Source organism: Musca domestica, unplaced genomic scaffold (assembly GCF_030504385.1).
Source record: "Musca domestica strain aabys unplaced genomic scaffold, Musca_domestica.polishedcontigs.V.1.1 9, whole genome shotgun sequence".
Lineage (NCBI taxonomy): Eukaryota > Metazoa > Arthropoda > Insecta > Diptera > Muscidae > Musca > Musca domestica.
This window is the reverse complement of record NW_026712435.1, coordinates 9,312,346-9,339,182: the sequence shown is the minus strand read 5'-3', so window position 1 is coordinate 9,339,182 and position 26,837 is coordinate 9,312,346. Positions and strand designations below refer to the sequence as shown.

The 26,837-nt window shown below is 33.2% G+C and overlaps 1 protein-coding gene across 7 annotated transcripts in view; it reads left to right on the top strand.

Moving 5' to 3' along the window:
• The window catches only part of LOC101900306 (potassium voltage-gated channel protein Shab), a 270,640-nt gene that overhangs the window by 175,567 nt on the left and 68,236 nt on the right, over positions 1-26,837 (top strand). For all 7 annotated transcript variants that reach the window (XM_059131692.1, XM_059131690.1, XM_059131689.1 and 4 more), the window contains one exon: positions 19,702-20,551. In XM_059131692.1, the coding sequence (XP_058987675.1) occupies positions 19,702-20,551 (850 nt within the window). The remainder of the gene's footprint in view (positions 1-19,701; positions 20,552-26,837) is intronic.

Here is a 26,837-nt window from a genome sequence, read left to right as displayed (position 1 = left end):
ATTAAATTATAACTTGTTTTTGTTTTTTCGGTTTTTGTAATTATTTTCGCTGAGATAATTCACTGAAAATATACAAAACACTCATTTGAAGTAAATTCAAATCAGATCAGAATCAATCAGTTAGAAGGTTTGAGTAGAACATATTTGCGAATGCTTAATGAAACACCATTCTCATAGTATGTTTACACTAGAGCTGTTAGCCGGATTAACGTATTTGAAGTAGATTTGCAATTTCCAGCCATTGGGGTTTACTAAATCTGGTAAAGTGAAAATGTACTATTAGGGAGGAAACTAAGTTGAGTTAAAAATGGATTTTCTATGGAAAATATTTCGTCTATGGAACATACAAAATTAAAGGCCTTCACACATATTTATTTATTATATACCAATTAAATATTTACTATAGCAATAAGCCAATCTATAACCAACAACAAAGCATAGTAAGAGTTTGAAAGAAATATTAGAAACAATTTTTTATTAAATTGAAAACAGAAGAAATAAATAAAATAGTGTCTCTTTATCTTTGCAGTTTTTGTTAGACGAAAAGAAAAACTTAAAAATATCCATTTTTAGTGATACAAACAATACATTGAAGCAAAGAAGCTTATCTGAAGAAAGAAAAAAATATTTAAAGAAATATTTTTCAATGTTTTTTCCGTAAAGAACCTTTTTAAACGGAGCTCAAGGAAAATATAAATTCTTTTAGAATTCCGCTTAAAAAATAAATGAGAACCTCTTCAAATGGATGGCTTTACTCTTCAGCACATTTAATAAATATAACAACAATATGGAATATATTGTTTGGATCTGTTATTTTCGTGTCAAATCAATTGCCAATTCGACAAATAGTTTGAAAAAAGAAGAATATTTTATAAATACCAGACAGAATCTAGATTATATATCCTGAATACTAAAACCTAACTTCAATATATATTGATACTTTTAGTTTATGGAATGGTGCAACACGCAATATGTTTTACAAGACAACCCAAAAATGATTTTGACACCGGTTCGGATTTTATGTCCACAAATATCCTCTTTTATTTTCAGTCTTATTATGATAATTTTCCCAATTTTTTAGTTCTCGTTACAGAAATGTGAAAAATTTTCAGAGTTTCTTACCAGTTGTACTATTTATATAAAACTGTTATCCTTTATTTATTTAAATAAATATTTAAACGTATACTACTCGTTCCATTCCATTGAAAGTATTACCTTTTTTAGTTTTTATCATTTTCCAAAATCAAACCAAATTCACAACCAGATAAATTAAAAGAAAAAAAAAAAGATTTTATCCAAAGCAGAGTAGGTTTTCTTATTCTGGTTTTTTAAGTTTATTTTCAGTTTTTACCACTTTTGGTTTAAATTAATATACCGCCTAAACACATCCTTTTTGAGAATAAGACAAATATGAGAACCACTTAAATTATAACATTTTTAATATTTAACCAAAAAAAAGTGCAAAAAAACAAATTGTTTTTTAGTGTAATATGTATAACAAATGATTATGTTTATTTCATTTCTCTTTGCGTTTTGGCAGTATTTCGTTTCCTTTTCGTTTCGTCGTTTTCGTTCGAAAGTAATCTACCAAAAAATGAAAAAAAAATAATATATATTCAAAATAAAAATAATACCAATTTCCACAAGAAACGACCACCCAGCATATGAATGTGAATTTTATGTATAAGAATACTCAAATGCTACTACTACTACTACCACAACTACTATTGAACAAATTTTAAACACAACAAATTATATATGAATAATATAATTATTCCTGAGTTCCAAGCTGAGTTAAGAATTTATGCTTTTTTCAATTACGATTTTCCGTTGTTTTCGATACAAATGCCATTGAAAATTCTCTTTTTGAGTTGTTGATTTTATGTTTCATACATTGAAATATATAACAATGCGCACTCTCCCAAGAGAGAACAATCCTTAGCGTACTTTTATGTTTTTTTTTTTTAGTTTTAGTTTTAGCCCTTATTACAAATGCCGATAGTGATCGTAATAAACTTGAGTTTTTTGATTTGTTTTGTTTTGTTCGAATTCCTTAAAGGACCTTTCGTTTAATTTCTCTCTTAGAATAGAGATATGTTGTTTTTCCTTCTCTTTAATGGCCATCATCAGTTAAATGTGTCATGTTGTGCATATGTACATATGTATGTGCTCTATATAGTATGAAAATAATAACAACAACTACCACAGTACATTTTTTTTTGTTTTCAAGTTTGTGTTAATATCCAATGTACAGTGTCAGTCCATATCACGATCGGAGTAAAGATATATAAGAAATATATTTTTACGAAGAAATCTTGATTTTAAAAATTTTGAAAAGAGCTCTTTAAAAGTTAAGTGCAAGGCACAAAGACACTTCAGCTTTGCAGAATTAAATAAAAATGGGGTAAATATTTTATAGAGATGTCAAAGTAAGTTTTTTTTTTTTATTTCTTACGAGAACATAAGCTTCATAACAATTTATACATTATGATATTCAGAGTCCGAATTAATCTGGGCATTTAACTGTTGATTTCAAATATTTAAACAGATCAGTCAAACCGTAATGTAATAAAATATATAAATTATGTACATGGTGGTATTCATTGTTAAAAATATAAAAGTAAAATAAAATAATTAAATAAATTTTAGACAGTTTACTTGAAAAAAAAACTTTAATTTCGTGCCTCAGTTAAAGTTTTGAAAACAAAAAATACAATGAAGTGGGTGGAGCCGTTATATGGGGTCATACCAAAACGGGAACCTATATAGACAATTTTATACTACAAGGGTTGTTATCTACTGCGGGACTTAAATACCAAATTTGAAACCATTTCGTGGGCAAATGTGAATATTGTCATCGAAATACCGATTATTGGTGGGCAACATTATATGGAAACCGCAAACAAATATGGACAATGTTCTGACTTCGGCACTACAGGGTGAGATAAAAAAACTGCAGCAACGTCAAACGCCATAATTTTCACTTTTTTTTAATTTTATTGAATGAATGCAAATAGCATCAAATTCTCGAATAACTTTAGATTTGTTCGAATTGGTCACCTTTGGCACTAAATATGGCCTTCAAACGGCTAATGAAACCGACACACGCTGCCCGAATGTTGCTCTGCGATACTTTGGCCCATTGCCGGCGAAGCGCTTGCTTGAGGTGATCGACACTTTGAAATTTTTGATTCCAAAATACTCCAGACACAATAGTCCAACGGATTGGTATCCGGAGATTTTGATGGCCATTGTGCGCAGGAAATGAAGCGAGGAACCTCATTTTGTAACCATTCTGGGGTGGCGCGTGCTGAGTGCGATGGTGTTGAGTCCTGTTGGAATGTCCAAGGTCTGAGGCCAAAATGTTTGCGAGCCCAAGGCTTTAATACACCCTCCAGAATATTTTCGCGATAATATTCGGCATTTATCCCGATGCCACGGTCGATTAATTCGAGATGAGAACGACCATCGGCTGACCTCTTTGGCAAGTAAACACGATCACTTTCTTTGTTTACAAACTGCTGGACAACGAATGTTTTCTCATCGGAGAAAACCAAATTCGTCAGTTCACTACTTTCGGCCAAGCGGAGCAACTCTTTAGCTCTTTTGAGACAATTTTTTTCCTGTTTTGGTGTAAATTCTTGCACTTTTTTGAAATTACAATGGCTTTACCCCGAACTCATTTTTCGATATTTGCCGAATGGAATATTGCGATATGTTCAGCTCACGAGCCATTTTTCGACCACTGCAACGCTGGTTACGATCAAGTTGCTTCTTTACTTTTCGAACCCTTCCGTCCACTTCCCTGACGTCGGGCTACGCTACCAGTATCACGATAACGTGAGATGGTAGGAGACACAAAAGATCTATTCACATTTAAATGCTGGAGGCCTCTAACGATAGCCACTTGTGGTTTTCCAGCCAAATATAAAGAAATGACACTATCACGCTTGAATTCCATCAAACGGATCAAATAACTTTTTTTCTGGAAAATTCTCACCAAAATGCTTTTGTACGCTTGTAAACAATATAATGAGCTGTCACTGGAATAATTTTAACAATCCGATAGAAAATCGGTGCTATACGCAAATGTGGACCGATATACCTTATTTTCAATACCAACCATCCTGCCTCAAATGCTGTGGGCTGTATTAAGTGGCAAATATTTGGAAGTATTACAAAGCAATAACATGTTTTATACCCTCCTTTCCATGGTGGAGGGTATAATTTGGAATTAAAAAAACGTTGATTCATTGTTTCCCCTGAGTTTTTTAAAATTAGACACCGAAGAAGAACATAAATATGGTGAAAATATATTTGAAATCTTCAAAATACCTAAAATCGAGGGGTACTTTACAACCAAAATTTATTATAGATTATTTGACAGTCCCATTACGATTGAATCAAAAAGGATCCCTATTTTAAGACAAACTACAAGTCAGTTAGAAATGAAAAGATCTGCGATATAAAGGGGGCAAGTCAAAATTTCCCATCTACTGTTTTCCAAATAGATAGTGCAAATTTAATTTTGGGTGGATTGCATATAAATATGGGAAATATAAGTATTTGAGCCCCATTTAAAAAAATATGTCATTTCATTTACATAAACCAATAAACTTTATATTGAGTACGTCTTTGGCGGCCAATCAGATTCTTCTGTGGAAAAGAGTGGAAGAGTTCAATTTTCACAAGTGGTATCTTCCAGTGAAGTGCCAATACAATTTGCCTCAAGTTTGTGTAGCAACATTTCAAATTATTTCTTATACTTCAAGTTGAACCCGACAGGTAAATGGGTATGGCAAAAGGAAGAGTTCAGAGTCCATATCTTTTTTACGAATACAATTAGATAATTTTCAAGATCTTGCCTTGTGTTTTTATGAACTCAAATTTCTTTTCGCCCAATTGACAATCGTCTTCTGAGCTCTAAGCAACGTGAATACTCCTTCGTGATATGGAACGAACTATTGTATGATTGATCAATTATTTTGGACATATTAGCTAAAATTTATTTTAGTTTTCTTCCTTTTTAGTTGCAGTTTTTAGAATAGACCAAAAAATAATATTTTTTTTTATTAACTAAAACATAAAGTATTCTCTTTTTACTTTCATCCAACTAACCAAGCTCGATGCCGAGAACAAAACAAAACAAATCGAATCAAAGTATAATAATCTCCCACCAAATTATCGTAGCGAATAAACCAAAAATGCAAAAATAAAAGAAAAATTGGCTATGGTCATATCTTGTAGACTATACATGATGATACAAACTGTACTCAAACTTACATTTCTAAGTTTGCTAAAAAATTGAAACTGAAATTCAATTCCGTTTGTCTCGAATTTTGTTTGTTTTTTAGTAAGGTCGAAAAAAGTATGTGAACCCATATATAAAAACAAAACAAAAAACAACATCAAATCCAAAATTCAAGAAATATAATAATAGAAAACACATTATTGCAGTAGAAGTTTTGTTTTTGTGTTTCATTCATATCATTACTTCCGTTTCCGTACGTACTAGTACCATGCTGTAGTCTGTGTGTACGACAGAGTGCCCTTGTCAAATTCAAAATTTACAAAGTAAACAAGCAACCATCACCCAACCATCATGTGGACCCAACTTGTTCCGTTATGTATTTTTTTTTTTTTTTTTGGTTGTCCTTAACAGTTTTGAGTTGTTTTATTAGTCATTGTTTATTTGGCGTATGTCTCTTATATCCTTTGAATTTGGCATTCCGAAACTTGAAGTCATTTATGTTGTTGTGCCCCGTTCCACACTATGCGTATAATCTCTCTCTGTCTGTCTATCTAATTTTACCGATGTATGTGTTTTTATTCTTCCTCCTTGTATTATATTTAATAACGTAGTCCTTTTTAAGTTAATTTTCATTTGATTTTTGTTGTTGTTGATGTTGTGTTCTTACAGAAATGTATGGTTGTGTGTTTTATTCTCTTTTGTTGTGTGTTCCTGGTGTTTTGTGATTTGATGTCATCCATCCACTTCATCCTGTAATATGTATATTTATATTATGTTGTTGTTACTACATCATCGAAAATAATAAAAACAAAAACAAGACAATAAATTGATACAACAATAATATTTAATATTAAAAACAAAATCAATGTCTTAATGTTTTGTACAGTGGGAGAGATTTGTATAAATGCATTTTTTCCAACAAAAATATAAAAAAATAGTTGATAATTTATTAAAAGATATTAGCATAGAACGAGCAGAGATATATGTATATAGAAATGTGTTATTGTATGTGTGCGTAAAATCTCAAATATAAATTGAAAACATTTGTTCAAAATTAATATGTTGTAATTCAAATTATTTAATAATTTATAAATAATATCAATAAACACTTTGTTCTTGGACCATCTGTATTGCTTAATTCAGGAATAATAAGTAAAAAAACATTAAGTTTGGCCGGGCCAAACTTTTAATACCCTCCACCTTAGGGTAGAGGAAACATTAGAACCCATTATGACCCACAAATTCCAATTTTTAGACATTTTCATGGGAAAATGTTTCAAAAATCATCAAAATACCGAATATCGGGGGGTACCGCTATATGGGGCTATACAAAAACGTAGACGTAACATACAATGTTTCGCCAAAGTAGCTAGAACCCATTAGGACCCACAAATACCAATTTTTAGACAAATCCGCGAAGAAATGTGACAAAAATCATCGAAAATAACGAATAACAGGAGGTACCGTTATATGGGAGCTATACCAAAACGTGGACTTATACATACAATGTTTCGCCACCGGAGCTAGGACCCATTATGACCAACAAATACCAACTTTTTAGACATATCCCTGAAAATAGTGTTGCAAAAATCATCCAAATACCGAATATTGAGAGGTACCATTTTATGGGGGCTATACTAAAGCGTGGACTTACACATAAATTGTTTCGCCACGCGATCTAGGACCCATTATGACCGAAAAAAGTGGCAAAAACCATCAAAATACCGAATATTGGGTGGTACCGTACACACAATGTTTCGCCACACGAAGTACTACCCATTATAACCTACGGGCCGACTGACACCCTTAATATACGATATTAGGAATTTATTGGAAGTACATCGGTACATATATTAGGAATTTATTGGATATAAATGATGCCAATTTTCATGAATATCGATTGCGTGTTACGGCTTTAGAGCGGTTTAGATTTGAAAGCAGATAGAACCAACATATGGAAGGTATATCTTTATCAATTTCTACTAAGTTTGACGGACATCATCATGCTATGACTTCAAGAAGGTTAATTTGAACCGATTTTCAGCAAATTTGCTTCTACACTCAATTCGTAAAATCAGATGAAGATATATGTGGAAGCCATATCCAAATCTGAGCCTTTGGGTATGGCTGGCACACTATATTACTAAACTTGTTTTGATATTTTGTACGGCTGTAGGGTAAATATGAAATCGGATGAAGCACATATGTGAAAGCCATAGCTGTATCTGAATCGATCTTCACAATATTTGACGTACTTGTGTCGAGGCTAGTTCGATCGAACGGAAAATCATTCTTGTGGACTACATATTACGGTTTTGGGGAGCTTTAAATATCAATTCATATATATGTTAGAGCTAAATCTGATCCGATTATCATCGCAATCGAACAACAAATTTGATACATGGACAGGCGGACGGAGCGACGGATATGCATAAATCGGCTCAGAATGCGTCCTTGTGAATATTACAAACAAATGCACAAAGACATAATATGTCGGGTATAAAAGTATAGTTTAGTTAATTGCTTAACCCTTTTTTCTACCACCGTTTATTTACATGGCGACAAAAATTCCATCTATCCCCTTCTCTTGCTGCCGGAAAATCAAAAGTCTATAATAAATATTTGGGTTAAAAGGGTTTAAGACGTTTTAACCTCTAGGATCCAGGATATCCAGGAAGCTCTAAAGTTAAATATGTCACTAATTAGAATGTAATGATGTATAGCACATATAGCTAAAGATGGAAAGAATCCCACCGACCTGAACAATCACAGTTATACCCTACCCACCCACAATCCGGGTAGTTAACAGTGAGGTCATTGATTTCGTGGTGGAAACTTACAAATTGTTCGGATGTGAGAAGTTTTTTGATTTTATATTCGTCCTCAACAGCAGGAATAGAGTTGTTTTATAACAAGGCTTGTTCTAGACGAGTTATAAACCAACGTTTTGGATATGGTGTTTAACGAATACTCTTGATGCCTAGATATACACTTCTGAACTTGCAGAGGATAATTTCACAAGTCGTACGTGAGTACAAATGCAAGTGGGAATGATGTTTTTAATTAATTTCTTTCCCAAATTTTTTTGCAATCATTAACAAAAATCTGTGAGCTTTTATCGATGCCGAAGTTAGAATTTCGTGCACAATTTCGCGATCAGTTTATTTTTAGGGTGTGGAGATTGAGTTCATATCGCTTTATTTTGTTGAGATATGATGTCAAGTGTACCAAGTGCTGTTTTTAGGACTGATAACGTCGTTATATCGAAGGGTAGCCAAAATGTAAACCCATATGAGCAACATTTCTCTACACCGAGAACCCGAATTGACAATTTATTAACTTTAATTTTTTTTTAATTTTATAATTATGTTCTAGAATGAATAGATCCGAATGGGTTCCCACTGATTAAAACAAACCTGGTGGTGGATATAGGAAACAAAACACTGCATATCTGCATGCCAACGTGTTAAAGATTCCAATTTAGAAAGGTTTCCAACACTTTTTTCCTTAATGTAAGCTTTAGATGGTCCAAACATAGCGTTTCTTAAATGAAATCTGGAAAACTTATCAATAAGAGATTTATATTTGAAAATTAAAACAGTTATTACAAATCATTCGCTACAAACAAATTCATAATCATTCGCATTCCCCTGGAAACTATCCAACAACAATGTGCCCTTATTCAAATTTCTCTTACTGTATGATCCTCAAACATAAAAATAGAAAATACTATTTTTAATTTTTTGCTAATTCCAATGTTTAATTTGTATATTTTTGCAATTTATTAATTTTAATTCACCTCCAGAATTAATAAAAAAACAACTCAGCACATATACAAATAAACAGACACACATACACCAACACCTTTATCACAATCACATAACACAAAACAATGTTTCTCTCTCTATGTTGTTGTGATTTTGTACATATGTAAACCTATATGTGTAAATGATTTATTTTTCTATTTTTTTAGTAATTTCATTTCTTGAACCTTTATATTGCACCATTTATTTACTTTCAAATCTCCCCGAAAAATTCCTACCACTTCCAAAACTCCCTCTTTTTTTCCTTCCTTTTCTCCTTTTTCTCCCAAAACAAGTATAACTTCTTAAAACCATTCAAAAGTATCTGCATGTCGAAATAGATTTATTTAGAGTATGTTCTGATTGTGAGCCTAAACTTATGATTTCTCTACACCTTCTCCCCCCACTCCCTTTTGGAGTGGAAAAATTCTGCATCGTGGTAAATTGACATGATTTTTGTTCCATTTATTTTTTTGGATTGTTTGAATTTCCCTAGAAGCTTGAAATGCTTATGTAGTTCCTGCACTACATGGTTTAACTCTGTTCTTCAGGTTAAGTTTCTTTTATTTTTGTTAAATTTTAAGAATTTCAGTTGTCTCCTTTAATTTCGAAAAGAAAAAATACTATTTCACAGAACATATTCTTTAAATTTCTTGTGTTATCATCTCTTAACAGATACTCTACTGAACAAAAAAAAGAACAATTTTATCCCCTCAACTACATGAAAAACAAAACGAAAGAACATTTTACCTTTTTTGTCTTGGTTTCAAAGAAAGTTAGCTGTAATTTTCTTTTCTAAGCAAAAATCAAACATTTTTTAATCTTCCACTTCAGAAAAATAAACAATTCCTCCAACATTTCCAAAAAAAAAACATAATTATACGTTAGCATGTTTTCTACAACAATTACTCTTCTCTTACTACTACTACTACTACTCTACTACTTTTGTATGCAAATTCCATACATTCCCTGTCCTCAGTTTTGAAAACCCGTCAATCTACCAAACAGAATTCATACCAGCCAACAAAAAGAAAAAAATCCGACAATATTCTATATTCTCAATCATGTTCGAAGTACTTTAAACCAAAAAAAAAAAGAGAAATATATAAATACTTATAAATTAAATCAAAAACTAACTTACGCCAGATACAAAAGACATTCTACATTAACAAGATTTGTATGAACAAAAATTAAGAATAATAAAAATTACTAAAAATTATAAATATAAATAAATACGTTCAACATTGAAATAGATAAACAAAATTACTGCGTGGTTGCGTACAGTGGTCTCCATGGTAGATGTGGACACAATTAAAAAAAATATTAACATATTTCCGAGTATGTTGAGATTATAAGTGTTCGTTCGGTCCCAAAAAAAAAAAAGAAAATCTTGCAGCCCCTCAACTTTACAACAGATCTACGTGTGGCAGGGAACTGTCTAACAGCCCTAAAACTTTGCATTTTTTGTAATTGTACTCTTCACCATATCTATTCTGTCCTTGGAAATGTTAGATATATTATAATCATCTGAATGTGTTCTAATCATACTCAATGTGTTTCAAATCATTATCCCTCACAATTGATAGGACAGCAATGCGTTCCAACGAGAACTCTCCAATTTTACCAACATATTACCATCATCGCATACTACTGCTGTACATATCTACATATAATTTCTATATACTATTCTGTGATCAGTTACCAAAGAAATTCAATAATGTTTTGTTTATTTACAAACATAGTAGGGTTATAATTTCTATTAATTACTTTTTTTTGTTGTTGCTGGCGACAATAATAGCAGAATTTTGTATTTAAAAAAATAAGCAATCGTTACTTCCCAGCAAAGTTTCACCACATCCTGTGTGCAAAGCAGATGACCTTCATTTCCTTAAATAAAGGTTATCCAAACTTCTACCAACATAAAAGCCTTGATTGTTCTTGCTTCACAGACACGAACATCGTTAGAGCAAAACCCCATCTCTCGGCAAGCATTACGTTCGCAAATTCATTGCTCAACTAAAAACCATTGATATAAACAAACGAGCAGTTAGGTGGTGAGTTTACTGGTCGATGGTGAGTTTTATATACAAACATGTAAAATGATATTAAGTTTGGCCGCGACGAACTTCTAACACCATTCACTAATAGGTAATGAAAACATTTTTATTCCAAAGTATCTGGACTTAAACGTACTAAACTTTAAACTACCAGTAAGATCGGTAGGAGAATACAGTACGGCCATTACATGGGGATCAAAACGGGAGCCCATATAGATAATTTTGTACTACAAAAAATGTAATCTGTTGGAAGTCTTAAGTATTAAATTTTATTTCGGTGGTAAAGGTCACTAGGATTATCAAAATACCGAATATCGGTCTATATATCAAATACCGAACCGTTGTATAGAAACCGTTGACCAATACGGACAATGTTTTGACACCGGTTGTAGAACCTATTTCACAGAAATCTATTCGAAAATGTGGTTTAAATCGTCAACATACCATATATATGAAGGTAACGTTATGTGTGCGCTTTAGGAAAACGTAGACCTAGATATTCGATGTTCTGTCACTGGAGTTATAACTCATTGTGAAGTAAAAATTCCAATTTTTAAGCAAATCCGTGGAAAACTGTGGGTAAAACAGTAAAAAAAACCGAATGTCGGTAGGTACTATATATACGAAACTCTACACATATATAACCAATGTTCTGTCACCATAGCTGAAACCAATTACTAACAACAAATACCATTTTTTAGACAAACCCGTGGAAAAATGTGGCAAAATGTGTTATACGGGGGCTATAGGAAAACGTGGACTTATATACAATGTTCCGCCACTGGAGATAGACCCATAACGAACTACGAATTGGTGGAAAAATGTGGTAAAACCAGTTGGCTGGCTCTTACCATCCTCAAAACTTCTAATCAAACCCTCAACGGTGCTATTATCTATGAACTGGGATACAACAGCACTTTTTGCCATAAAGGCATTTTTTCTGACTACTTTCGCTATTTCGGAAATAGACCAACAGTAATCGAACACATAAAAATCCTTTGCCAATCGTACGAAATAAAATACTCATATATTTATTCGCGCATTCGACCACAAAAACGAAGATACTGAGCTTGCGATTTTAACTTAACAAACGAAGATAAAAATAATAAACTTCGATGAGTTGTTGATTTAGATATAAGACTATTAACAACACTTTATGTTCGCCAACTTCATATGGCACAGTTCGTAGTGTGTTTTCATACAAATCATGAGGTTGTGATACCAGCAGCGGATCAAAAAAAAAAAAAAAAGGAAAAGAAAGTCTTAAAGTTTGGCGGGGCCTACTTTATGATACCCCTACTTTGCTAATTTAGTGGAGCTCCACATAACTATTAAAAGTTTTTATGCACAATTAATTTGAAATCGGATAAAGATAATTATGGGAGCTATATCCAAATCTGAACCGATCTCGATAAAATTTAGCAAAAGTATTTCTGAGCTGTATTTGATATATTTCCCCAAATATTGTTGTTACAGAGTGCATATCACGGCTGCGGAGGACAAAAATAACAAATCGGATGAGCAATATATATGGGAGCTATAGCTATATCTGAACCGATTTCGATCAAATTTGGTATACTTATTTGCAGGCCAAATTTGTGCAAAATTCCATACTATTCGGACAGATGTTACACGTTTGGTGCACAACAAAAGGCAAATCGCACGAGATATGGGAGCTAGAAGACGTGGTGCTGGATAAGTAATTTTTGTCATAGGTTGTAGTAACGATTCCGAACTTCAAATATGAAATTCGAAACAATTGCGGTGAAAAATGCCGCTAATATCATTAAAATATCGAATAAAGGGAGGTACCGTTGTATCGTGGGGCCGCATAGACAATTTTCCGCCATAGGTTCTAGTATCCATTACGTACTTCAATACGAAATTTGACACAATTCCGGTGAATAATGTAGCGAAAATACTGGAAATACCGAATATCTTGGGGTAGCGTTACATGTGTGCAATTCTAAAACGTAGACCTAAGTAGACAATTCTCTTCCGGGTGGATAAAGTACTCAGAGGGAACTCCTTGTGTGAATTTTCAGACTATTTCTCAAAATAACGTATGTCGGGAAGTACAGTTATATGGGGGATATACGATATCGTGGACCTATATAGATAATTATTTTTCAGGGGGTTAAGTACTCAAAAGGAACTCCTTGTGTGGATTTTAAGCCATCTCCATTGAAAAATGTGAGTAAAATCAGCAAAATACCCAATATCGTTTTAAGAGCATCATTGTGTGGGGGTTATACGATATCGTTGACGTATATAGGTAATTCTCTTTCAGGATGTAAAGTACTCGCAGAGAGCTCCTTGTGTAGAATTTCAGACGATTCCATTAACAAATGTGTCTAAAATCACCGAAATACCGAATATCGGGAGATACAGTTATATGGGGATATACGATATCGTGGATCTATATAGACAATCAGGGGGTAAAGTAGTAACGAAGAACTCCTTGTGCAGAATCATCAAAATACCGAATATCTGGGGACCCCTATATAGGGGGGCTGTACGATATCGTGGACCGATATAGCCCATCTTCGAAATTGACCTGCCTGCAGACAAAAGACGGATCGGTGCAAAATATTAACTTTCTATCTTTATACGTTCTGATTCTAGCGGGATTACAACAGAATTTTAAGCTGATCAAGAATATATATACTTTGTGGGGTCTAAAATCCGATGAGTTACAAACGGAATGACGAACTTAATATACCCTCCATACTATGTATGGTGGAGGGTATGAAAACAACTACTTATTTGTCGATCTTAAGTAGCCAAATGATAACCACCTACTTTGGGCAATATGGCTTCCAAAAATAATGGACTCATAGGTTGATTGGCAGATATTTATGGATACCCAGCTCTTCGCTGTCAACAAATGTATATATTACCACATAGCATATTTACCAAAAAAAAATATGACATATGTCCACCTCCCAATCTAAAATATTTGACACTATGTGTACAAATCGTACATAATTATCAGAAGTTGTGGCATCGCCTCATCAGATAATTGAAGTTATGTCGATGCGTATTTTAATATTTTCGCAAATATATTTAAATACAAAATTCTGCTTAACTTAATACTTAGTTTTTTGTTTGTTTTTTTTTTTTTTCTTTCAAAGTTTCTGCTCGTTTCGAGCAGTGATTGGAATCGAAGAGACCAAATTTGTTTTTGTATTTCATATTTTTTTTTTATTTTATCGTTTTCAAGGAGTTTTGTCAATGTTGTTAAATGAGCTGTTTGTTAAACATAATTATTAATAATACTTACATGCCCACCTACCTACCTACTTACCTAACTACCTAATGTAACTGTCGATTAGATTGATATCATATGTCTCCTCTATTGAAGTATATGTTTCTGTTTGTTTTCATTTTGTGTTCCTTTTTGATATTTATATGTTCCCTTCATTGAATGTGGCTATCGAGTTTTTGAAAAATAAATTATTCTGATTTTCGTTTTGATCATTGATTGGTTTTCGTTTCCCTGTGACTTTTTTCGATATTTTGTTTTTTGAAAACAATAACAACTAAAACAATGTAACCACAACAGAACATTAGTATCACCAAACCCTAAATACACTCTTTTTTCCAATCAATCAAGCAAAACATTATTGTTTTTTAAGCGAAACAACAAATACAAAAGCAAAAAAGAAAATAAAAGAAAAGAAATTAAGAATCAGCCACATTGATATTTTTGCCAATATCAATTGAAAATCGGTCAAACAACCAAGAACAAGAACAATAAACCTATGCTATCAATGTTAATTATTAACCACAAATCAATACCAAAAAATGTAATGGAAATCATTGTTTAAAAAATCATTATCAAATCGACTGCAGACCCGGATTCGTAGATGCTCGTAGTAGTTTGAAATATTAAAAACCCCCCTTCCTATCAAAAAACGATTGTGTGCTCACCACCATGCCCAACTTCCAATTGACAAGTATCACACAAACACAGTGACACACTAACACAGTCACAGTCAGAAATACAAAAACGATCTGCTCCCCAAACACACCCATGGGAGTGTGGACTGACAACACCCATCTGGAAATGTGGCCGAGTTGAAAATGTTACCTGCGGATGGACGGCGGGCGCACAATATTTTTTGTTAGGACATTAGTTAATCATTTCGTCCTGTTTTTTGAGTCTAACCATGTAGAAGAATACCTAGTTTCTTCTTGCTCCTGCTCCTCTACTATTTCTACGTCTCTCTGTCTCTCTCTCTTTGTACCACTTTCTGTTTTTAACTTTGTTTGTTTGTATTTTGATTTATTTCCGTTTGTTGATTTCTTTGTTACATTTAATGTGTATATTGTGTATAGAAGTGCTAAAATCGAAATTGGAACAACAACGAAAACAAAACACTTCCAACTCATACTCCTTCAAACAGACAATCAAACCAAAGATGGGACATTTGGTACTGTTTCCAATGTATTTCTTTTTTTTTTTAGTTGAAACTATCAATACTTCCTTCAATCAAATTCCATTTTTTGTTTTCAATTGTTTTTGTGTGTATTTTTTTAATTATTTAATTTTCTGTGTTAAGACTAATCACATGCAATCTGTGTGAAAATCAAGCCATTAAGTCAATGTCAATATTCAATTTCTTCTGTCCATTGTATACAGTACTGACTGTGTCCGCACAAAAAAACCACTTTCTATAAGTGAAATCTTTAAACTTGTAATCGTAATTTTTTAAGTTAATTATTTTATCTTTTTTTTTATTTCCATCTACTTTAAGTTAGTTAAACAAAAACACACTGTTATTGTCTTCTTCAATTTCAATTGAGACCATTAGAAAACGAAAGCCTTTTTATTCCTTCCAACCACCCTAACAAACACCACTCCACATTCCACACGACCCCACGTCACAAACTCTTCCACTTTCTCGAAAATAAACGACCCCACCTTTCCAAAATACACCTCCAGTCGATCTGTTCTCTACAAGCAAGACAGTCTCACACAACCACACACATACACACGGAGACATCCAACACTGTGGGTTCTTATACCAGAAACGAAAAAAAAGAAAAGAATTCCAAATTTTCAACTGAACATCACAAAAAATTGATGATAAACATACATCAAATAGAGATGACATGAAATATGCAAAGTTTGTGGGAAATCGGATAAATAAATTTTAATCTATTTTTTACGGAGCAATTATTAATAACAATTCAACACTAACATTAATATCTCTCTCTCTCTGAATTGAAAATCCATTCATCGATTGATAAAAAAATTCCTGTGAATTGAAGAACATAGGTTTTCTTTGAAATATCAAATCAAATATTATTGTAAACAATTTGCAATATTTTTTACGATTAAAGGGAAAACTAAATAAATCTTAAAAAATCAATGATGATTTTGTTTTGCAGTTGGCGCTTACTAGAGATAATTTAATAAAGGGTATAACTGACGCATCAAGACTGCTAGGTTGACGAAAGTCTGAATCATGGTAGAATTAAGAAGGTAAAGTCATGCAAGCATATGATTACAATTTTTTTTTTTTCAAAATTGTTCATTTGACAACATCGCATTGTCGAAATTTATTTTTACAAATCCGTTGTATACACAACAAGTAAAAAAGTCGTAAGTTCGGCCGTGCCGGTCTTTTAATACCCTCCACCATTTGGAACGAATTTGGTAATTTGCAAACAATAAACAAGTAAAAAAGCTTTAAGTTCTGCCGGGCCGAATACCCTCCACCATTTGGTACAAATTTGGCAATTTTCAAAAAAAAAAAAAATCGTTAAAAATCCGTTAAAATCTTAAAAACACCGAATGTAACCGTATATTAGGTCCATACAACGACGTGGACCTGCATAAGCAACTTTGTCACAAGCTATTACAATATTAAAATCCGAAACTTGAAAAAAATCTCAAATCATCAAAATATAGGGAGGTACCATAAGGGTTATAAAACGTGGAGCTGCACAGACAATTTTCTGGCATAGGCTGTAGTATCCATTATGAACTTAAAATACAAAATTTGAAATAATTCCGGTCGCTTAAATCATTAAAATACCGAATATCGGGAGGTACCGTTATATGGGGCTATACGAAGACGTGGACCTACATAGCCCATTTTCTGTCTTAAGCCGAAGTATCAAATACCAAATTCGAAACAATTCCGGTAAATAATGTCGCTAAAATTATCAAAATACCAAATATCGGGAGGTACAGTTATATGAGGGCTTTACGAAGACGTAGACCTACATGGTCCATTTTCTCTCTTAAGCCGTAATATCTATTAAGAACTTCAAATACCAAATTTGAAACAATTCCGTTAAATTATGTCGCTAAAATCATCAAAATACCGAATATCGGGAGGTACCGTTATATGGGGGCTATGGGAAGACGTAGACCTACATGACCCATTTTCAATACCAAAAGTCCTGCAGATATAATACACATTTGCTAGAGCTGGAGTGATTTCCACAGACGGATAGACGGACGGACATCGACATAGAATTTTATGCTGATCAAGAATATATATACTTTGTTGGGTCTAAAATGTATATTTTGAGGTGTTACAAACGGAATGACAAACTTAATATACCCTCCATACTATGGTGGAGGATATACAAAGAGAGGTACCGTTACATTGGGGCTATACGAAGAGGTGGACCAGCACAGACAAGTTTCCGTCATAGACTGTAGAGTCGCTAAAATCGTCAAAATACCGAATATCGGGAGGTACCGTTATACCAAAACGTGGACCTACATCACCCGTTTTCAATACCAGAAGTCCTGTAGACACATTTGAGTAAAATTTTAGGAACCTACTTCATTTCGTTCGGAAGCTAGAATGATTTCCACAGACGGACGGACATCGCTAGATCGACATTGAATTTTATGCTGATCAAGAATATATATACTTTGTGGGGTCTAAAACGTATATTTCGCGGCGTTACAAACGGAATAACAAACTTAATATTCCATCCATACTACCGTGGATGGTAGTATGAGATGAAAGATATTATAAAAAAGAAAGGTTTAAAAAATGTCCAATATTGTACGAAAAGTACCCAATACCCCTACTAGGGATAAACAAAATTCATACTGAAAAGATTCGGAAAAGGAAAAAAAATAGAGGAGAGCTTGAAGTGTACTAAATCGTACCAAATACGAGTATCGATACCAGGAGGAGCAATAGACTATGTAGTAGTGTAAAGCTACCGTGAATGCATTTTCGTATATGATAAACAAAATCGTTCGTACGTCAAACGGTTATTTAAAAACGTACTAAGTGGGTACAAATTGTACTAAATGTTGATATTAGGAGAATAAGTGAAAATCTTAAATTCGGTATTAGGATCACTCTAGGCTTGCAGGCTTCAGATTGGATATTCGTACTAAAAAATCTCATTGTCAAAATGTATATATTTATTGATCTAGTGTGTATATACAAACCAGAGATGGGAACCAGCCTTCTACGCAGTGAAATTTGACAAGGTAAATTACAAAAAATGCAGAGATGGATATGATTTTTTGAAATGACTTTACCACCTTAATTTTACCATAGTAGGTATTATGTTAATTTCATTTTACCATAGTAGGTATTTTGTTCAATTATGAACATGATTGGTTTAATGTAAAAAAAAAACAAAAATAGTAGAAAAAAATCATGATAAAACTCCCGAATTAAATGTTAACAGACGAGAAGAAGACATTCATGTCTTTGACTTAATATTTAAAAAATTCTTAATTTATACATAACCAATGATTATTTCCGATTTCTCACAAACGCAACGAATAATGTTTATATTTAGCATATTTTCATATTGTTTTTGTTTTTTTATTTTATGAAGTTTATTTTATATTTAATTTTTTTGTTTTCTTTCTGTTCAATTATAGTTTTAGAAATTTTTGTCATATTTTCATGCGGTTAGGATAAATTGCAGAAATGTGAGGAAACAAACCAATACCACGATTCAATATCTAAGGGAAATGAAACCCAAACATATTCCCCCTATTCATTTGTTTTTTTCAGTTCTTTTGATGATATTTCCCAACTTCATCTCAAAACTTCACCTCGACCCTTGATTTATGTTTACAACCCCCCCAACCCCACCTCAAAATAAAATCCAATGACGATGAAATGTTTAAAAGAAAGGTCTGCATTGTTGCAACAAAGTAACCAACAACAATCTTCAGCGCTTCAACTTACCCCACCCCGAGATAACTTCGCCACGTAAATCGCTTGAAATTGAATTGGAGTGTGTGTTTGTGAAAATAGAAGAACCTGAACATATTTACTCTCACTCTCTTTCGCTCTCTCACCCTCTGTTCGGAAAAGGCAAGAAGTTTCACTCAATTGACCCATGAACCCCCCCCCCCCCCATTTTTTTAGGGTAGCATAAGTTTAAAAGTATAAATTCAATATAGGCTATATAGAAGTATTTGTATTATAAAAAATTATCTATTTGTATAGTTTTTAGTATAAATCGTGTCTGGTATCGCTCGTCTTTTGATAAGAGATAAAAAAAAATCGTATTGTATTGTATTAAAAGAACATGTGTATCTCTCTCTGTCTCTCCCCTCTTTTCTATGTGTCGATCTATGCAGGTTATCGCTGTGATATCCATATTGTTTATAGTCCTGTCTACCATAGCCCTGACGTTGAACACCCTACCACAATTACAACATTATGACGTTGATGCGGGTACACCAACTGATAATCCACAATTGGCTATGGTTGAGGCCGTTTGTATATCGTGGTTTACACTAGAGTATATACTTAGGTTTAGTGCGTCGCCTGACAAGTGGAAATTTTTCAAAGGCGGCCTAAATATAATCGATCTATTGGCAATACTCCCCTATTTTGTTTCACTGTTCCTCTTGGAGACAAACAAGAATGCAACGGACCAGTTCCAGGATGTGCGCCGGGTGGTGCAAGTATTCCGCATCATGCGCATCCTGCGAATCCTTAAGCTGGCCCGTCACTCAACGGGCCTGCAGTCGTTAGGCTTTACGCTACGCAATTCATATAAGGAACTCGGTCTACTAATGCTGTTCCTGGCTATGGGCGTTCTCATATTTTCTTCGCTGGCATATTTTGCCGAAAAGGATGAAAAGGATACAAAATTCGTTTCAATACCGGAAACATTTTGGTGGGCGGGTATTACAATGACAACTGTTGGCTACGGGGACATCTATCCCACTACTGCACTGGGAAAGGTTATTGGTACTGTGTGTTGCATATGCGGTGTTCTGGTAATCGCTTTGCCTATTCCCATCATAGTTAACAATTTCGCTGAATTTTATAAGAATCAGATGCGACGCGAGAAGGCGCTCAAGCGGCGCGAGGCGCTCGATCGTGCCAAACGAGAGGGTAGCATTGTTTCTTTCCATCATATCAATCTGAAAGATGCCTTTGCCAAATCCATGGATCTCATCGATGTCATTGTCGATACAGGTAAGTGTCAAAAAATAATTACTTAAAATATCGTTATCTATATAAATATATATATACCATTTTTACACCTTTAAGAAATATATATATAGAAATATATGTATTAAATTTTCACGTATTAGTAATACAATACATAGATATTGTTTATCAATAGAAACCCACACACACATACATACACACAACTATTTTAGCAATAGCAACAAAAAATGAAAAGAAAAAAACACACATTTTCCATTTGGTCAATAAAGCGAAACCGATAACCAACCGTTCAACAAAATGTGTAAATGTGTATTTTTATCGTACATACATACGTACATTCGTTTCGCTATGATTTGCTTCAATGTCCCCCAAATCCCGAGTGTTCCTCTTCACCCCCCTCCTATTCCATTCTATTCCATCAAGCAAGCAGTTCTTATTTCCTTTGTTCCATTAACGAAAAAAATCAAGATTTTTGCTTATTCGTTTTTTGAGTTCCTCCCTCGACGAGTTATAAGTTATGCTGTTCTTATGTTTCCATTAATGCATTTCATGCCTTCCGTTCGCTCATTGTTCGATTTCAATCAAATAATCTGCTGAATGAGCATGGCTTTGAACGATCCATTCTTCGCGTTTACCTGAGCTCATCCATAGCTGTTAAATGTATGCCAGCCAGTTTTCGTTTGTTTGGTTTTAGTTTCTTTTCATGTTTTTTGTTTTACTTTTTTTTCTGGCTTCTTTAAACTACTCAGTTACTAGTAATGAGAGGCAAAAATTGCACCAAAAAATAAACAATATTTTCAATATTATTTCTGATTCAAAAGAACTACAAAAACAAGAAATCAGTTTGTGATAGAAATTCTCATTGTCATATTTCTTGTAAAACATTTATTTTTTTTCCTGAAATTATTATTGGATTTGTAGTATAGGAAACAATATTAAACGATCCGCTGAAACACACATTAGTTATAGATGAGGTGTAGAGATTTAAAAAAAAGTTTGAGAAAAAGTTCATACAACACTGTTACCAGATGAAGAATGTATTTTAGAAATATTTTCTCAACGGTTTATAGGATATTTTCGCACGAGATACCAAAAAATAAAGAAATAATTCAGTGGGTGAGGGTCTTGTGCAACACAAAAAATTATACCTGGAAAAACCTAGTCGATTCTGAAAGTAAAACAAAAATTTTTGAGGATCCAGCGTTTCGGTGTTTTAAAGTTTACATGGCAAAAGAACAAAATTGAGGGGTGAGTGTTGAAAATTTCGGATACATTTAATTCTCAGGCGAGTGACCAAAGATCCTTTGGGATTGGGATCGTAGCAAGTCAAAATATGTTAATACATGTCTATTCTAAATCCCAGGAATTTATAAGCACTTAAAACACATTTAAGGGTTAAAGCCGTTCATCATGAGAGTCTATGAAAAAAATTAACCTAAACAGGAAATTTCTTTTTTCAAAAAGTCAAATGATTTATAAATTCACGATAATCTTAGAATAAACCATTTATCTAAGGATAAACCATTTATCTTATAATGGGGTTTAAGAATATTCCACTCGAAATTTACATATTGTAGTTGGAAATTATGTCTTTATGCTTTTCCTGCAAATTTAACTTCAGTTGTTGAGAAAAGCGTCAAGGGAAGAAATATTCAAGATCATATTTAAATGCAAGTCTCTAACGTTTTTATATTAGGGCTTTTATATGGTTTTGGCAATATACAAAAGGACGCTAATATATATTTTTCGCAAAATGTAGTACAGGGTGAGATGAAAAAACTGCAACAAAGTCAAACGCCATAATTTTTATACATTTTTTTCAATTTTATAGAATGAAATAAAAAAATGTTGGAAATAGCGTCAAATTTTAGAATAAGTTTATGTTTGTTCGAATTGATCACCTTTAGCACGAATAATGGCCTTCAAACGGCCAATCAAACCGTCACAAGCTGCTTAAATGTTCCTCTGTGTGTTTTGGCCTATTCCCGGCGAAGCGCTTGCTTGAGGTGTTTGACACTGGTATTTTTTAGTGCCAACCTTCCTTTCCAAAATACACCAGACACAATAGTCCTAAAGATTGGTATTTGAAGATTTTCAGCTGACCTCTTTGGCAAATAAACACGGTCATTTTATTTGTTTACAATCTGCTGGACAACGAATATTTTCTCAATATAAGGAGCTGTCGCTGGAATAATTTTAACAGCTGTCGGACGAGTGGCTTAGAAATGACAGCAGTCTGAAGTTGGTTATCTCACCCTGTACAGTTTCTACATAGAAATAAAATGTAGTCCAAACATAAAAAACAAACTGGACCGATATAGCCATTGATTCTTAAAATTATCCAAAGCTCTAAGACGATTTCAAAGCTCTATATTAAGTTGCGAAATACAGCTTAAAATATTAGGATGCCATTGTATATGGTCAAGTCTATATAAAGGTCTTAAAATTGTTTGGACTCAGAACAAATAACACTTTCGATTTTATGATCTACAAACCGCCATGCCATCAAATCCACTTGTAATTTTGTGCATAACCCAGACTGGCTATTAGACAGTAAAAAATGTGAAAAAAATTAACCAAAATTGGTTATATTTGCCATATGATTTTTAACATAGACACCAAATTTATTTTACTTTTGGATTTTTTTTTGCATTCTTTGCACTTGCTCAGTATAAGAGATCGGTTCGATAATTGGCTTATTTCTGCATTGGCTAAATAATTGGCCGTTTTGCTTGATATTTCCACAAATTATATCTCCAATCAACCGAATCAAGTCATCGACAAGAAATTTGAAAATTTACACAAACATGTTTTACAAATACCTTATAAATAAAAATCTCGTGCATAATGTCCAACCTATGTGCTAGTTTAATCAAGCAGAAAATATACATATAAAGTCAACGAATACAGACACTCACTCTAATACCCAATAAAATGCAGTAATCCCATATAAGTAATGTAGATCTAAAGTGATTTCTGTAGTCGATTACTAGTTAGCGGTAATTACACGATTTACATGGAATTACATTCAACTTAGGCCACAGAAAGTGATATAAACCCCTTGGCAAGACAAATGTTTTAGCAAATGATAGACATAACCTTGTCGTGTTTATCTTAGCAAATCCATTCAATTTATTTAAATGTATATAAATGAAACATACACACACACAATCACACGTACACACAACGCTGAAACGACGGCCACGTTCTTTGCATTGATACATTTTATTTTAAACGTTCATAGTTAAGTAGATAAGCGTACCATTAAGCTGTTGTTGATCTGATTACTATGCATTTACGTATATAAGTATAAACACACCTACACAAACACACACGCACATACCTACAAATCGACAGACTGACTATGCCGCCAGAAAGCCGGACAAATAGCCCTATAAATATATGAGGACTGAGGAAACAAACTTAATCAATGAAATTGCTTTATTTTAAGTTTAGCAAAGTTCAAAAAAAAACCCTCTCTAAAATGCCATCAATTTAAGCCAAATATAATAACAACACACACCTACACTTTTCTTAGACTCAAATACATATATATATATATATGAGTATTCATACACCCACACAAACACCCATCCACCAAAGAAAAAAAGTAGTAAAATTGCGTTTGAAAATGAGCTAAGATTTTTTTGATGTTCTCTGTTTTGCTAGACACTGGTCTAGTCAACAGTTTAATCCAACGCTTCCATTTGTGTACCCATCCAACCTCTATGTATGTGTATTCTTCTAGGGAGCAAACAAACGAACGTCGTACACCCGAAAGGTAAAACCAGACAGTCAGCGACAAATGTAGCAAAACAACCACTCAGTTCCAAACTGTCAGGTGAATACGAAATTTCTTCTCTTCAACAATTCTTTTGTTTTTTTGTTTTTTTTTTGTGTTCTTTCCCCCTTTCTTTCTCTGTTAAACGAAAGTATTTAATTACATCAAAACAAAATAATAAGTTGAGCAAATCAATGGCTTACGAATAGATTTTGTAGACGACATCACCTGTACATACATAACAAAAATACAAATAAATAATTTTTTGCTAACACACACATCCATATGTACTAACCACACACATACGTACATGCAAAATATACACATACATATTCTATATACTGATATAGATATGTAGTAGTATTTTGTAACTTGCAGATCAAAATGGGGGTCAATTCTACCCCAGTACAGACACCTCGAAATCTCATTTGCCACCATGGACCTCATTTATACCACGCATATTTTTGAACACACACACACAAACGGTCACACGCCATAATCACAATCACGAATACACAACAATAAGGAGAGAGATGAGCTGCATAACAAAAATTCAAATTTAGAGAGTTTGCCAACTATGACGACTTTTTGGACGGCAAAATATTTAACAATTTTTGTAATTTGAAGTACTGCAAAAATCGCTCAAGGAAATATATTTTACAAGAAAATATGGTGACGAAAAACTAGTAAAAAATTAGAACTTGATGTCACTCCCTGATAATCAACATATCCTCAACCTAGCGAGAAGTTAGCAATCATTCTGCTACTTCTAACACTCACATAAAAACGTAGTGGAATGATCCAACGGATCAATATGAATATTTCCACAATGGTGGTATGGAGGGCATAAAAATGTGCCATTCCTCTCAAAGAAAAAAAATTAGATAACAAAAGAATACACACTCTTAATTACCGCACAATTATAAATGTTGTGTCCATATCTGTGCCCCAATAACGGAATTATCTTCAAATCGGATGTCGAGCTCTTATCAAAAATGCTGAATATTATTAAACAATATTTTTTCTGATTTTCCAAGCGTTTTTTAATGATAAAAAATTTCTTACATAAGCCAATGCTTTTTCGAAACTCTGTAATACTAAGTTCAATAATAACTTAAGAAAATCTATCTTTCTAAAATGGCATCGCAAAGATTGATCTTTTCAAAGAAAACAGCAATTTTTTTGTTTCTCACACTTTGTAGCACAGATGAGTGCCCTTCATTTTGGATCAAAATTTACCAATATAATTGGTAATTCATTATCTTCCATTTGAAATTTGAATTAACTCATTTGTAATTCGAGAATTCTCATTTGTAATTCGAGAATTCTCCTGTCTTTTGCGCTCATTGTTAAACGAAATCAGCCGTTGGTTGTGTTTGTTGAAATATAAATATTTTTTATACCCTACCATGCACTCAAGTAGAGGGTATTATGTCTTTGTTTGTAACATGCAGCAGGAAACAAGATTGGCCAATAGTTCCCATTGATGATTTGGATAGAGATCCATGTATATTTGTAGGCAAAGTACAGTTCGCATTTATTGTCCGATTGAGATGAAATTTTGCACAAATCATTTGTTTGGTACTAGGACAAACCTTATTGGAAATGGTGAACCATATTGGAAATGGTGCTTACTGAATGAGAGAAAAAGCAAGGCGATATTGGTGTCAACTCAGTGACCGAATGAGAAAAAAAAAAAAAAAACAAGTAAAAAAGCAGCCAAGTTCGGCTGTTGTCCACCATTTTTAATCTTGAAAATTTTAAAAAGAAGAATCTATTGAAAAGTACCATTTAAATGGTAAAGTCGTGGACCTGCATAGACAATTGTCCATCATATGTTGTAGTACTCATTACGAGCTTCAAGCTTTAAATCCGAAATTTGAAACAATTCAAGTCAAAAATGTCGCTAAAATCATTAAAATACCGAATATCGGGATGTACCGACTGACCTTCCATATACTATGTGGAGGGTATAAAAACCCATAAGTGTGAATTGAGCGAGGACATTTCTGCCCAAGGCCTGTCAGTATTTTTGCTAAGTCTGCTGTCAAAATTCATATTGTGATTTGTGAAATTCAAAGAGCCTCAAATCACAATAGTGTAGAAACTACTGGGTTTATTTGCAAATTGTTGTCAAAAGCAATATTCTTGGCCGATCTTATAAAGGCCACGTTTGTGCCATTTCTAAGAGCCTATGATATAGAAAAAAGGGGATTCCCCAACCATACTATGGTGCAAATATTAGAAAACATGGAAAATAGAAAAAATTAAAAAAAAAATCGTATATGATTATAAAAATGTGGGTGTAAAAATCTGTAAAAATTTGGAGATGACAGGTTCTGGTTCAAAGACCAGAAATGTAATTAAAGACGGAGAATTTCCAAAAATGGAAATGAAGCTATTTCTGTGGTTCCAACAGCAACAGAAAAACCGTATCCAAGTCACTGACGCAATACTGCACCACACAGAGAAATACCATATCCAATTATTTTATTGATAACTTCGTTTTAAATTAGAACTGTATAAATG